Source organism: Schistocerca gregaria, chromosome 2, assembly GCF_023897955.1.
Source record: "Schistocerca gregaria isolate iqSchGreg1 chromosome 2, iqSchGreg1.2, whole genome shotgun sequence".
Taxonomy (NCBI): domain Eukaryota; kingdom Metazoa; phylum Arthropoda; class Insecta; order Orthoptera; family Acrididae; genus Schistocerca; species Schistocerca gregaria.
In genome coordinates this window covers 320,862,173-320,877,385 of record NC_064921.1, presented here as the reverse complement: position 1 = coordinate 320,877,385, position 15,213 = coordinate 320,862,173, and the positions used below count along the sequence as shown (strand labels likewise).

The following is a 15,213-nucleotide window of genomic DNA, read 5'->3' as shown; positions in this document are numbered from 1 at the left end:
AGGACATAGGTACCACGGAGGGTCCATCTCATCAAGAAGTGCACTACTGAGTGTATATCTATAAAGTACATGGTCAACTATTGTCTTAAACTTGAGCCATAGTTCCCCTCCATCCTTCTGTTCTCAGCTAAGAGTATCGAGTTCCTCATTGACATGCGACACTGCTGTTTCTTTATCTTGTTTACTAATCATATAAATCTTTGTACTTGTTCTAGTTGGCTTTCGTACTACGGCCATCTTAGCTGCTAAAATTGCCTCATGGTCACTGACACCACATTTTATGTGGACGTCCTCAGAGAGGTCAGGTCTGTTTGTTGCCGTTTTTCTGTTCCCAGACATGTGTCATCTGGATGCCCTCCGTATTTCTCTGTCTTGCTTGTCCTTTGAATGTTGCTTCTTCCCCTCTTCACATTTATTAGCATTTCAAACCTTCTTCTTCCTCTCCTCGTCTTTTCTTCAGTCTCCCGAAAACTCTCTTTCCCATAGAGATTCTGCGTCTCACTTCCTCTGTACAAATTACGCTAGAAGTTACCAACTGAACCTGTTGTAATACCATTCCATTTAGTGCTATATTAATCGTGTCGTCTTCTTTTTCGATTATCATCACTTCGATCTTGCCACTGTTCAGTTTCATTCCAAATTCTTTACCCACACTTATAATATTGTCCAAAATTACCTGGAGCTCTTCCTCCATTTCTGCTGGCACAATCATATCATCAGTGTACTTTATGGTTTTTATTCTTTCTCCACCCACTATAAGTCATTTTCCAAGGCCTTATTGATTAGCTTCACGGCATATATAATATAATGAAAAGTGCTGGTGACATACAACAACCTGTTTCACACCTCTTTCAATGCCCATCTCTTCAGTTTCATCTTTTTCTACTTGAAGTACCATAATTCCGTAGAGAGTTGCTTAACCAACCTTCTGTCCTTCCGGTCTACACTCTACACCTTATCTTTCAGAATTCTCAACAGTATACGCCCGTCAGTTCTGTCAAATGCTTTTTCCCAGTCGACAAAGCAAACATACATTTCTCTATTCATTTCTAAATATTTTTCTGCCATCATCCTCAGACACTCAGTTGGATCTCTGGTCCCTCTTCCTTTTCTAAATCCAAACTTGCCTTTACCTATATTCTCTTCTATTTAGATCTAATATACTTCCGTCAAGCGTCTGGTTCCGAACCATCTGTTCTAGGTAGATATCTTGTTACGCCCATCATTATCAAAACTGTAACTATACCAATTCACTGTTGGACGATTAAAGACTCCTCCAATGACTACAGTATGATCTGGGAACTTACGTAAATCAAACGAAGGTTTTCTCTGAAGTTTCGGTTGTATTAGGAGGTGAGTCTGGTGATCGAGAGAAGGATCCAGTTACAATTACAGTTTTGTTGCGGATTCTTCAGCAGCTAATCACCAGGGAAATTGCTCCGATACTTCCGGGTCTCCTACAGCTGTAGTTATCTGCACTGCATCTGGAGTCGCCTCATCTAAAAGACTCTTCTGGTGTGCACCCCATACACAGTGAGCTACCTGGGTAGTAGCCCCTGATGTGTAATGCACACCTGACCCGTTTAGGGGGACCCTAGAAATGTCAACACTATGATAAAAGTCTAGGAAATCACAGCCTAGAACCTTCGCAGCCTCTAGTTCAAGTCTTCCACTCAACTCGGACTCAGGAGGCCACGATGGTATTCTCAGCCTTCTGGAATGATCGAAGTATGACTGTTAGAGCCCAGACAATTGGCATCGTTTGTCCCAACTTGTGCCACAATCTACAGCTGCTTACAGTTTGTTCCCTCAATTGCTGGTGGTATAGCCTCTTCAACATGTTGAATGAAGTCCGCAGGCACACACACTGAGTGCGTATAGAGTTCCATCCCATCCCTGGCTGCCATTTCTCTAAGGTATACCAGTATTCACCGTATATTTGAACTGCCGGCGACTTATATACCCCCACCCCTTGGGTTTGTCTCCCCTTCAGACAAGACACATCACGTTTACCAACAAGTGAAGTGAGTGTCACTGGCTCGTTATGATTTCGATGTACGACAGTACCTGCAGCTTGTTATTTAGAGGATGGGTGTAACATCCTAAACTGTCCCTGGCCCCTGTCTCCATTGTACAGGACCCCTAGACCTACTATTGATGCACCACTCACAGTCAAGTGGAAAGTAATGACAGATCCCGTATTTCCTACACAGTAGAGAGTATCCGCAAGATAGGACATGACATGAGGTACCATTGATATATATGGTACATGACTCTCAGTAGCCCTCCCTACACATCCATTCGCAGCAGCTTCCAATCGCTTGAGAGTAGTTGGGGCGATTTCCAGCTGCTTATGACCAGCAAGTAACTCACTCCTCGCCTGAGAACAGCAAACACTGTCGCGCTGCATTTCTCATGGAGCAAGATTTTACAGAACACTAAACAATTAACTTTATATTAAGCTTGACGCTTCTCATTTAGTTTATGGTCTGATATGCTACAAGCATTAATAGTACAATTTTAGAACTGAAGTGTTTTACAGCCGAAACGAGATATCTATTATGATAACAGAAAAACTTGGTAAAAGGTTAACTGTTTCTCTGAATATGTTTTTCATGTTATGGTCACTAAAAATTCCCCCTGCACTGATAGTCGTGCGCTTACGGGATGGGAAGATGCGCATGCTCCAAATCGAATCCGGCCAGCGGATTCACGACGAGTGTCGTTGTGTCGGCCGGCCTGGATATGCTTTTTAGGTGGTTTACCACATCTCAGTAAGTGAATATGAGGCTTATACGCAAGTCCCACCTCAGCTGCTCGATTCGCAAACTTTCACCCATTTTCGCATGAATACCACAGCACCTAAACAGTTGTGGTACATATTGTATCTCCGGGGGAGGGAAGGAGGGAAGAGGGGGGAGCTACTATCATTACGACTCAAGGACATGTGATCATCTTTTATATACCAAAGTACATATGTTTTTACTACATATGACGTGCTTTACAAGAAGATGATTTTGCATCCGACGTTTTGTGGGGATCCAATATTTTTTATAATTTATGAGCAATTTTGAGCTTTGTAAGGTGTCAGGCAAATCCAACACCTTCCATGAAAACCCTTACATGATAAGCAAATCCAGTAGTATGTCACATAGCTCCGAATAAATCGTGACATTTAATTAGCCAATGTAATACAAGTAACGAGTGAGCAAATGAAATACCACAGACTAACACAAGAATGCGTAAATGTATGTCATACCTTCTCACCGTGAGACAGACGCAGTTCCGAGGGGAGAAACGAGAACAGAAGCCGAGAGCAGAACCGTGTTAAGTTAGAAGGCCCTACGATAAGGGACGGACACCCACGTCGCCAGCTAACCGTTAGGACCACCCCCAGCCCATGTTAAAAGCTAGAGCCTTAGCGTGAGACTTTTTCGCGACTCTGTTACCTCAGGACCACCCTCTAGCCCATGTTAAAAGCTAGAGCCCTCCAGAAGAACAGTATAGATCTTACGATAACATTAAAAGGACTGCACCAGCTGCAAGTTTTAGTGTGAGACTTTTTCGCGTCTCTGTTACGTTGCAAACTTTAAAAACATTGCCCCACCACGAAAAGTATTGCTTTTCTCATTGGATAGACAGAATTTTTGCAGGCGGAGCTTAAGTTTAACATTGAGACCATAATTGGACAGATTAAAACACAGCCAGATAGTGTAGAACAGCTACCAGAGCGATTAGTGCTGTTCAAATGGTTCAAATGGCTCTGAGCACTATGGGACTTAACATCTGAGGTCATCAGCCCCTAGAACTTAGAACTACTTAAACCTAACTAACCTAAGGACATCACACACATCTATGTTCGAGGCAGGATTCGGTTCCAGACTGAAGTGCCTAGGTCCGCTCGGCACAACAGCCGGCGATTAGTGCTGTTGGTGTATAGTGTTATAACTAGGTGTGGTAGAGTTTGAAGAAGCTGAACAGCGTCATATGTTGAGTAACCAACGTGACCGGCACAGGAATGTCATAAGCACTTGACATAATTTGGAAGGTGCCTCATTGTGGATGTCCATTTGGCCAGCTAATCGAACTGAGCAATATCCAGATTTGTTAGTAAAGTTAGTAGGTTTTTGTGTTTCTTTGCAAAAACAGATATAATGTCTTATGGGATAACAGCAATCAGTGATTTTATAATGTTACTTAAAATCCGTCTTGATTGCAATTTTTTTTATTCATATTACCGGTTTCGGTTCATTCAGAACCATCTTCAGATCTGATATTTCAGTTACAGGAGTAACCCGTCCAAATCCAGCAATTTTCACATGCTACGTCACATCGGGTTACTCCTGTAACTGAAATATCAGATCTGAAGATGGTTCTGAATGAACCGAAACCGGTAATATGAATAAAAAAAAATTGCAATCAAGACGGATTTTAAGCAACATTTTTTGTTTCTGTCATATGCTTTTCAGTTCTTGCCTTTGAACAGATGTAAACATGAACACGGGGCACAGAATAATGTCACCGAAAAGCGAACTAGCAATTACTCAGCTTGAAAAAGATAGTGAAGCACCGAGAAGGCGTGATCGGCTGTCAATATAACTTCGTACACGTATGCACCATTCACAGGTATGTAAATTATTTGAAGCCGTTTTATGCACGAATCAGGGGTTTACTGGTACTGTGTAAAGAGAGTGTAGAACAGGGAAGGAGCTTCCTGGCCACTCGCTGATTGCACAAATTCAGTTCGTTGAGTCAAGAGGAGAAACAGTACAAATTCAACGGTATTTTAATGTGTACCTAGCACCGAGGTAATTAGGGTTGCTTGAACGGCACGTATAAGCACGTGCAACACAGAAACACAGCAAGCGCGGGTCTGGCACGGTACTCCTCTGGCACTCGTCCAGTGGAATGCCTGACGAGTGCTCGCGGCTTGTTTTGTCGTTGTTAACCATGCCTCCACCTCTCGCGTCTCGGTTCAGAGCGAAATCTCGCTCATTGAGTGTGATAATAGAGCAAACCAACTTTGCACATTACCTACATAGGATCTAAGTCCCATAAACCTTGATAGGAACCGGGAGATTGGACCCATTATCGGTCAAATGTTTGACCGGAGCGAAATCAAGACTCCCCAGAAATTACACATTTGATTTTGGACCGTATATTCAGAGCCAAACCAAGGTTGGGGATTGAACAAAAAAGGCGTACCAGATTGACGAGGGTTAGTTTTTCAAAAAGAAGGATTAATTGCTCGAATGTAATCAGTGTAGTTAAGAAAAAATTGTGAATTGAGGGAAACTTTTTGGCTGAATTTTCACGGCCAAACGGGGAGTACGAAATTGGCGAATAGGGTATCAAACTGACCACCATAAAGTCTACTTCCTCAAAGTAAGAAATAAAAAATTTTAGAGAAACATCGAATGTGCCTTAGAAATAATGCTCAAAAACATGTACCATATATGAAGTGCCGACGGAGAATCTGAAGTTCAATGTTCAACTTAGAATTTTAGAAGTTTAAAAGGGTACTATGAACATCCCAGCTGCTTAGTCCATTAAATTTCGGGCATGCAGCCTCGCAAATAAAATTTCCTCCACTGATATTTCGGCAGCGTATCATCCGGCCATCCTCAGAGTGAGTTACACGACTTACGACAAGATGCCAAGCGCGGCCTTATATGCTCCAACGCGGCGGTACTGCGCATGCGGGTCACAGATGCTGGTCGGCGGCAAAGAAATACTTACACATGCGCCACCTGCGGCGAAGGCGTACAGACATTAGATTCGCTTATCGCTGTATGATCGGCGGCGGTGACACCATGACGACGTCTCTCCAGTTTAATTACCCCAAGAGTCGGATTCCATGCTTTGTCCGTGACTTGCTCTGAGGATTGCCGTACGATACGCGGCAGAAATATCAGTGGAGGAAATTTTATTTGCGTGGCTGCATGCCCGAACAATTGTTAGGAATGGGGGAAATAAATACAGTAGAAGAAGAATGGGTAGCTTTGAGGGATGAGGTAGTGAAGGCAGCAGAGGATCAAGTAGGTAAAAAGACGAGGGCTAGTAGAAATCCTTGGGTAACAGAAGAAATACTGAATTTAATTGATGAAAGGAGAAAATACAAGAATGCAATAAATGAAGCAGGCAAAAAGGAATACGAACATCTCAAAAATGAGATCGACAGGAAGTGCAAAATGGCTAAGCAGGGATGGCTAGAGGACAAATGTAAGGATGTAGAGGCTTATCTCACTAGGGGTAAGATAGATACTGCCTACAGGAAAATTAAAGAGACCTTTGGAGATAAGAGAATCACTTGTATGAACATCAAGAGCTCAGATGGAAACCTAGTTCTAAGCAAAGAAGGGAAAGCAGAAAGGTGCAAGGAGTATATAGTGGGTCTATACAAGGCCGATGTACTTGAGGACAATATTATGGAAATGGAATAGGATGTAGGTGAAGATGAAATGGGAGATACGATACTGCGTGAAGAGTTTGACAGAGCACTGAAAGACCTGAATCGAAACAAGGCACCCGGAGTAGACAACATTCCATTGGAACTACTGACGGCCTTGGGAGAGCCAGTCCTGACAAAACTCTACGATCTGTTGAGCTAGATGTATGAAACAGGCGAAATACCCTCAGACTTCAAGAAGAATATAATAATTCCAATCCCAAAGAAATCAGGTGTTGACAGATGTCAAATTACCGAACAATCAGTTTAATAAGCCATAGCTGCAAAATACTAACACGAATTCTTTGCAGACGAATGGAAAAACTAGTAGAAGCCGACCTCGGGGAAGATCAGTTTGGATTCCGTAGAAATACTGAAACATGTGAGGCAATACAGACCTTACGACTTATCTTAGAAGAAAGATTAAGGAAAGGCAAACCTACGTTTCTAGCATTTGTAGACTTAGAGAAAGCTTTTGACAATGTAGACTGGAATACTCTCTTTCAAATTCTAAAGGTGGCAGGGGTAAAATACAGGGAGCGAAAGGCTATTTACAATTTGTACAGAAACCAGATGGCAGTTATAAGCGTCGAGGGACATGAAAGGAAAGCAGTGGTTGGGAAGGGAGTAAGACAGGGTTGTAGCCTGCCCCCGATGTTATTCAATCTGTATATTGAGCAAGCAGTAAAGAAAACAAAAGAAAAATTCGGAGTAGGTATTAAAATCCATGGAGAAGAAATAAAAACTGTGAGGTTCGCCGATGACAGAGAAAGTATTTGTGTGGAGTGTAGCCATGTATGAAAGTGAAACATGGACGATAAATAGTTTGGACAAAAAGAGAATAGAAGCTTTCGAAATGTGGTGCTACAGAAGAATGCTGAAGATTAGATGGGTAGATCACATAACTAATGAGGAAGTATTGAATAGGATTGGGGAGAAGAGAAGTTTGTGGCACAACTTGACAAGAAGGAGGGATCGGTTGGTAGGACATGTTCTGAGGCATCAAGGGATCACCAATTTAATATTGCAGGGCAGCGCGGAGGGTAAAAATCGTAGAGGGAGACCAAGAGATGAATACACTAAGCAGATTCAGAAGGATGTAAGTTGCAGTAGGTACTGGGAGATGAAGCAACTTGCACAGGATAGAGTAGCATGGAGAGCTGCATCAAACCAGTCTCAGGACTGAAGACCACAACAACAACAACAGCGTGCCCGAAATTTGATGGACTATTAATTACGCCGCAGGAAGTTGAAAATGCACATCCCATCTGCTGTATATGGTTTTGAGCCTCATTGAAAGGCGCGTCAAATGTTCTCTAATTTATTTTTCTTTTAGACTAATTTTCCCACAACATACTATTCTTTATTAATTTGTATCTGGGACAGTGTTTCCCACAGATCCAGACAAAGATAACAGTTATGTGTTGTGTTGTGTGTGAGAGTGTTCACTGGTGCCCGCCTCCCGTTTGTTGCAGGAGGGCGTGCACTTCGGGCGCTGAGCAGCGGCTGGCGAAGCGGCTGTTCACGGCGGACATCAAGCAGCAGCTGAAGCGTTGGCTTCTGCGCCGCCGGGACAACCCGTACCCCAGCCGTGAGGAGAAACGGGCGCTCGCCCTGCAAACGGGACTCACCTACACACAGGTGTGTCAAGCTGTGTGGTACAAGCTTCCGAGGCTCTTGTCGGTAGGGACAAAATATTAAACTCCAGTATTTTTCCGCTGTGGTAGCGCCTCTGCCGGACAGTCTACACTACTGGCCATTAAAATTGCTACACCCTGAAGAAATGCAGATGATTAACGGGTATTCATTGGACAAATCTATTATACTAGAACTGACATGTGATTACATTTTCACACAATTTGGGTGCACAGATCCTGAGAAATCAGTACCCAGAACAACCACCTCTGGCCGTAATAACGCCCTTGATACGCCTGGCCATAGAGTCAAACAGAGCTTGGATGGCGTGTACAGGTACAGCTGCCCATGCATCTTCATCACGATACCACAGTCCATAAAGAGTAGTGAATGGCGTATTGTGACGAGACAGTCGCTCGACAAACATTGACCAGACGTTTTCATTTGCTGAGAGATCTGGAGAATGTACTGGCCAGGGCAGCAGTCGAACATTTTCTGTATCCAGAAAGGCCCGTACAGAACCTGCAACATGCGGTCGTGCATTATCCTGCTGAAATGTAGGGTATCGCAGGGATCGAATGAAGGGTAGAGCCACGGGTCGTAACACATCTGACCTGTAACGTCCACTGTTCAAAGTGCCGTCAATGCGAAGAAGAGGTGACCGAGACGTGTAACCAATGGCACCCCATACCATCACGCCGGGTGATACGCCAGTATGGCGATAACGAATACACGCTTCCAGTGTGCGTTCACCGCGATGTCGCCAAACACGGATGTGACCATGATGATGCTGTAAACAGAACCTCGATTCATCCACAAAAATGACGTTTTGCCATTCGTGCGCCCAGGTTCGTCGTTGAGTACCACATCGCAGGCGCTTCTGTCTGTGATTCAGCGTCAAAGGTAACAACAGCCATGGTCTCAGAGCTGATAATCCATGCTGCTGCAAACGTCGTCGAACTGTTCGTGCAGATGGTTGTTGTCTTGCAAAAGTCCCCATCTGTTGACTCAGGGATCGAGACTTGGCTGCACGATCCGTTACAGCCATGCGGATAAGATACCTGTCATCTCGACTGCTAATGATACGAGGCCGTTGGGATCTAGCATAGCGTTCCGTATTACTTTCCTGAACCCACCGATTCCAGATTCTGCTAATAGGCATTGGATCTCGATCAACGCAAGAAGCAATGCCGCGATACGGTAAACCGCAATCACGATAGGCTACAATCCGACCTTTATCAAAGTCAGAAACGTGATGGTACGCATTTCTCCTCCTTACACGAGGAATCACAACTATGTTTCACCAGGCAACGCCGATCACCTGCTGTTTGTGTCTGAGAAATCGGTTGGAAACTTTCCTCATGTCAGCACGTTGTAGGTGTCGCCACCGAACGCCAACGTTGTGTGAATGCTCTGAAAAGCTAATCATTTGCATATCACAGCATCTTCATCCTGTCGGTTAAAATTCGCGTCTGTAGCGCGTCATCTTCGTGGTGTAGCAATTTTAATGGCCAGTAGTGTACGTACTAGTTTCATGTACTGGCAGATACGGCGCCTCTTGTGGAAAAAATATGAACTAAACGGGATTTGATGAGATAGTGTACCGTATCGTGTTCAAACTCTGACACTCCGACTCGTAGAACGTTTTCCTTTTAATGATCATTTAATCTTTTTCTCATGGTCGATGAATGTAGCATGTTTAAAGGCAACGATAGTTCAGTTGTTCATGCCGACGTCGCAAGCTGAAGATGAAGAGATAGAGAAAGTACACGAGGTTGCTGCACGGGTAATTCAGTTCCTACAGAACGATGAAAATCTAAGAGTCTTGAGGGACAGGAATGCCGTTGTACAGGAAGGAGTAGAAGGAAGGATTCCGGGGAACTCGAAATGAGAGAGGAGAAAGAGTAACTGAGTTCTGCAATGAATTTCAGCTAATAATAGTGAATACGCTGTTCAGCAATCGCAAGAGGAGGAGGTACATTTGGGAAAGGCTGGGAGATACTGGGAAGATTTCAGTTAGTTCATTGTAGTCAACCGGAGATTCAGAAATCATGTACTGGATTGTAAGGTGTATTCAGGGGAAGATATAGTCTCCAGTCACAATTTAATAGTGATAAAGAGTAGGCTGAAGTTTAGGAGACTAGTCAGGAAGAACGTGCAAAGAAGAGGGATATCAAACTACTGACGAATAAAGAGATATACTTGAAGTTCTCTGAGGCTATAGATACTGTGGCAAGGAAGAGTTCAATAGGCAGTTCAGTTGACGAGATATGAACATAGGGTAAGGTTGGGTAAGAGTGCGTTTCTGGTAAGAGTTCGCAGTGGCATTTTCTCTACACTGGCAATGGTGACTGACAACAAAAACCTACGAGTGTTGCCTAGAAAGTAATGCACCGCATTTTTTTCTTCAACAGTTCTTTATTGAACATAGTGAGAACTTCACACACGAACGAATGGTGTTTTCTCTGCACGCCCTATTTTTCCGCGTAATCTCCATCCCATTCTCTGGCCTTCCTCCACTATGAAACAAGGGCGTGTATGTCCTGTCGGTACCAGTCCGTGTCCTGGTGGCGGAGCCAGTACTTCACTGACAGACTCACCTCCTCGTCGTCCTAAAAATGTTTTCCACGAACGGCATCCTTCAATAGCCCAAACAAATGGTCCAAGGGGGCTAAGTCAGGTGTGACAGCCGTGGATGGTCTCCCCGACCGCTGCAAATCGTGGAGCTCCGCCGAACCGTATTCTAATGGCCTCACCCTCCGAGCCCACGACTGACCCCACTTCTGTCGACAGCAGATGCTCCACAGATTTTGCACAGAATATTCCCCACAATTTCTTCCTCTGCAGTGAGAAATTTCATATTACACGTTGCTTATAACGTACATCTTCTACAAACGCCATTTTGAAACTGTCCTGCAGCTATGCTATCTGTCAGAAGTGATGGAAACTTGGCGCGCTCACATAGGAGACTCCAGATAATACATACGTAACGTTTCGCATTCGTAGTATTCCTTTCGGCTGAGAAAAAAAATGCGGTGCATTACTTTCTGGGCAACCCTCGCATATTCAGTTGTTGCTTCTATAGCGTCTCCATCACATGTAATCTTGAAGAGCTCCGCCATGTTTATTGATTATAGCAGGTAAGTGTAAGTTTTTCTTCCAAATTATGTAATCTTTAAGTTGTATATTGTAAGCAATATCTAAGTTTGCACTAGAAAATAAAACTATTTGGGAAAAGAATCACCGTTCTATGAAGAACAAACGACGAACAATGGAAGCAAGCAGTAACTGCCATTTATGTAATTTTTTTAACTCTGTGGCGCATCAATTAAGAGTACGTCGTAAGAGAGTGGGAAAGGCTATGCGCGTACTCTTAATACACTCCTCCCCTCCTTCTTTTTTTTCTAACGGTTACTAACTCCTTCGTTTCGAGCTGCATATCCCAGAGTAGCCACAATCCAAACAGTTGAGAGATCTTTCGAGTAATCGGGAACATTCCCGTTCAGTCTGGATGACTTCACAGCAGAAGACTCTGCTGCATCAGAAATCACTGAGAGCGCAGAATTTCCAACAACTGAAGAAGGCAGATGAGTTGAAGAGGGACCCAAGGACAAATGTTGCTTCTCAGTGACAGGTATGCCTCTGCAGTCACTAGGAAAAAACCAAGAACGTGACACAACTGACGTTCAGAGTGCTGATGTACGTACAGGTGTAGACCTATTCACTACTTATCCACTGTCAAAATATGATCGACCACAACAAAGAAGAAAATGGCAAAAAAATCCGACATTTTGTCTGGGTCTTCATAAAATAAAGCATTGTTAGAAAAACAAGCTAAACCAGAAAAAACAAGAAGAGACAAAGTGCCAGTAACGAACAACGCAGAATCTCTGGAGCTAATCTGGACTTAACAGCGTCATCATTTTCAGGAACACCCATCTGCAAATCCAAGAAGGAGTCTATCACGGAAGACTGGACTAAGTATGATAATTGCTCCCAATGGTAGCATGAAGAATGCATAGGTTGTGAAGGACATTGTGAATTTTTTTGTTTTATCTTAGTGAGTACTCTTTGATTATATGTTGCATATTCTTACCAGACTATGCGGAAAGAGTACGAATGTGCAGTATCTTACATATGTTAACATTTAAGGTTTGTGTTAAAAGTTAGGCAGCTGTAAGTGATATATGTTATTCCTAAATAAAACCAGCAATAATTTGTTATAAGAAAAGTTTCTTTTAATCTTCTCATCTACTAGATATAAGCGGTTAAATACTAAGTGCGTCCTCTTTCCCGACTTTTCCCTATCTAAAAAGGGCAATCACAGAAATTGGAAAGAAAAGCTTAGGTACTGGGGGAGTGAAAAATATAGGAAGTGCAGGGAAGCTAAGGCGAAATGCCTGCATGAAAAATGTGAAGAAATTGAAAAATTAATTATTGTCACAAGGACTGACTCAGCATATAGGAAAGTGAAAACAACGTTCGGTGAAATTAAAAGCAATGATGGTAACATTAAGAGTGCAATGGGTGTTCCACTGTTAAAAACGCCACTAGTACATCATTCAAGATGCTGCAAATGGTACAGAACAAAACTCTTCGGCTGGTGATGCACCTTCCTACAGACTTCCCGATGAAGGAATTTCATCAGATTGCCGGCATTCGGACGCTCCAAGATCGATTCCGGCATTCTGAAAGAAAATTCTAAGTGGTAGCACGAGAAACCAAACAACCGACTCGTCTATGGGCTGGGCAACTAACTACAATGGCTGTCAACTATGAGGTGTCCAGACATGGTGCGTTTTAGTCATGCCATGCAACAAGAGGATGGAAGAACATGTGACAATGAGAGAAAGAGGTCAACGTCGAGAGGCCGCACAACACTCAACCCAAGGCAGAAGCAGGAACAGCAAACACTGCTTAATCTGCAACCAGATGAAGCAGGAAGCTTTGCAAATGTTGTGAGTTATTGATTGAGTGAGTGAGTCAACAGCTTCTGAAACTTTAGCTCGTAAACTGATGCTGGATACATACCTTTTCCAAAATGTTGAAACACTATTTTCAATATATCGTAAAAGCAACTGGTCGAGAACTGGTAGCCGGCTGGAGTGGCCGAGTGGTTCTAGGCGCTACAGTCTGGAACCGCTACGGTCGCAGGTTCGAATCCTGCTTCGGGCATGGATGTGCGTGATGACCTTAGGTTAGTTCTGTTTAAGTAGTTCTAAGTTCTAGGGGACTGATGACCTCACAAGTTCAGTCCCATAGTGCTCAGAGCCATTTGAACCATTTGAGAACTGGTAACAATGGTACCAACATGAAAGACCGTGTACCAATTACAGTTAGACCATCAATTACTCTCCGGCTTTGGGTATCAATGATTCATTCAGAAGTTTGATGTACCTTTTCCAAAGAGCATTCATCAGTATGCATCTAGAAACCAGATGGTTGTAACACTGGTCGAAGGACTCCAGGATTTTATAAAGATAATTTGGAATAACAATCAAATGTTTGTGTTTCCATAATGAAGTTTCACTCTGCAGTGGAGTGTTCAGTGATTTGAAATATTCTGGCACATTAAAACTGAATGCCATACAGGGACTCAAATGTGGGACTTTTGTCTTCTGCAGGTAAGTGCTCACTGACTGAGCTATCCAAGAATGACTCACAACCTGCCCTCACAGCTTTATTTTCTCCAATGTCTCATCTCCAGTTTTTTCCAAAATTTCACAGATGTTCTTCCACATATTTTACTGAACTGGCACACTGGAAATAAAATTAGTGCTAGTCTCTCAAGATGTGCGGGAGAGGTTCTGTTAAATTTGGAAAAACCACAGATAAGGTATTGCAGAAAGCAAAGCAGAGAAAGCTGGATGTGAATCATGCCTGGATAGCTCAGTCAGTGAGACTTGTCTGCAAAAAGGCAAAAATTCCAAATTTGAGTCTCAATTTGGCACACAGCTTTAATCTGCCCAATGAGTGTGTGCATTATTTAACACATCTCCAGGCAGCAGCATACTGGCAGGCTGAGGATGACATGACAGCTAGTTGCTATCATTGGGCCTTCAGGCCTGTTTGGGCAGAGTTTGGTTTTTTAGCTTATGAATAGGTCTTCCATACCAAAAAAGAAGAACATAAATCACCTAAAATGTGCCTTGTAAAAAGTTCTATCCAAAATACTACAGGATGTCCGAAAAGTCTTTCCCTGATTACATAAATTGATAACTCAGGCTAGAAGGTAGATACAAATATGAAACTGGTGTCTAATTGTTTACAAACTATCAAAATTTTTTTCACACACCAGTAAACTTCTACATGAGCACCCTTCGTAGCACGTAGTACATCTAGGCGATATTTAATTTCTGCCCACACATTAGCCAACATCACTGGAGGGATCGATTCAGCGACTGGTTGTCCGTTGCCACAGGGTTTCAAGATCTGGTACATGTGTTCAGTAGACCTCGTCCTTGACATAACCCCATAAAAAGAAGTCTAATGGGGTTATCTCAGGAGAGCATGGAGGCCAAACTGTTGGCCCATCATGATCAATCCATCGCCCAGGAAAGGTCATATCGAGATAGGCATGGACGTCCAAACCCCAATGAGGCGGTGCACCATCTTGCTGAAACAAGACATTGGGGTGATACTGAAGCAGCTGAGGAACAGCATACAGTTGCAAGATGTCCAAATACACTGCAGATGTGATGGTAGCCTCAGTGAAGAAGAATGGCACGTTAATTCGATCTTGCAATAGCGCGCACCAAATATTCACCTTTGGACTGCCTCTGATGCACTCCATGACCTCGCCACAGGGTTGTGAACCCCAAATGCGCACATTATGGCGATTCAATACTCCACTGACAAAAAAGGTCGCTTCATTGGAAAAAGCAATTCGTCTGAGATAACCTTCGTCGTCCTCAATACATGATAGCATTTCGACCGCAAAGTCATATAGACATGTACTGTCATTGGGCAACAAGGCCTGCATGATTTGTACTTTGTATGCACAAAACAATAAACGTTTGTGTAAAATGTCATGGAGAGAGCTTTTTGGCATCTGTAATTCACGTGAGGCCCTGCGCACCAATTTCTTGGAACTTCGCAGAAAATACTGCCTTATGGCTTTCACCCTGTCT

General features: G+C 43.2%; 1 protein-coding gene across 2 annotated transcripts in view; it reads left to right on the top strand.

Moving 5' to 3' along the window:
• The window catches only part of LOC126336961 (homeobox protein Mohawk), a 94,086-nt gene that overhangs the window by 64,639 nt on the left and 14,234 nt on the right, over positions 1 to 15,213 (top strand). For both annotated transcript variants that reach the window (XM_050001162.1, XM_050001163.1), the window contains exon 3: positions 7,924 to 8,089. In XM_050001162.1, coding sequence (XP_049857119.1) covers positions 7,924 to 8,089 — 166 coding nt within the window. The remainder of the gene's footprint in view (positions 1 to 7,923; positions 8,090 to 15,213) is intronic.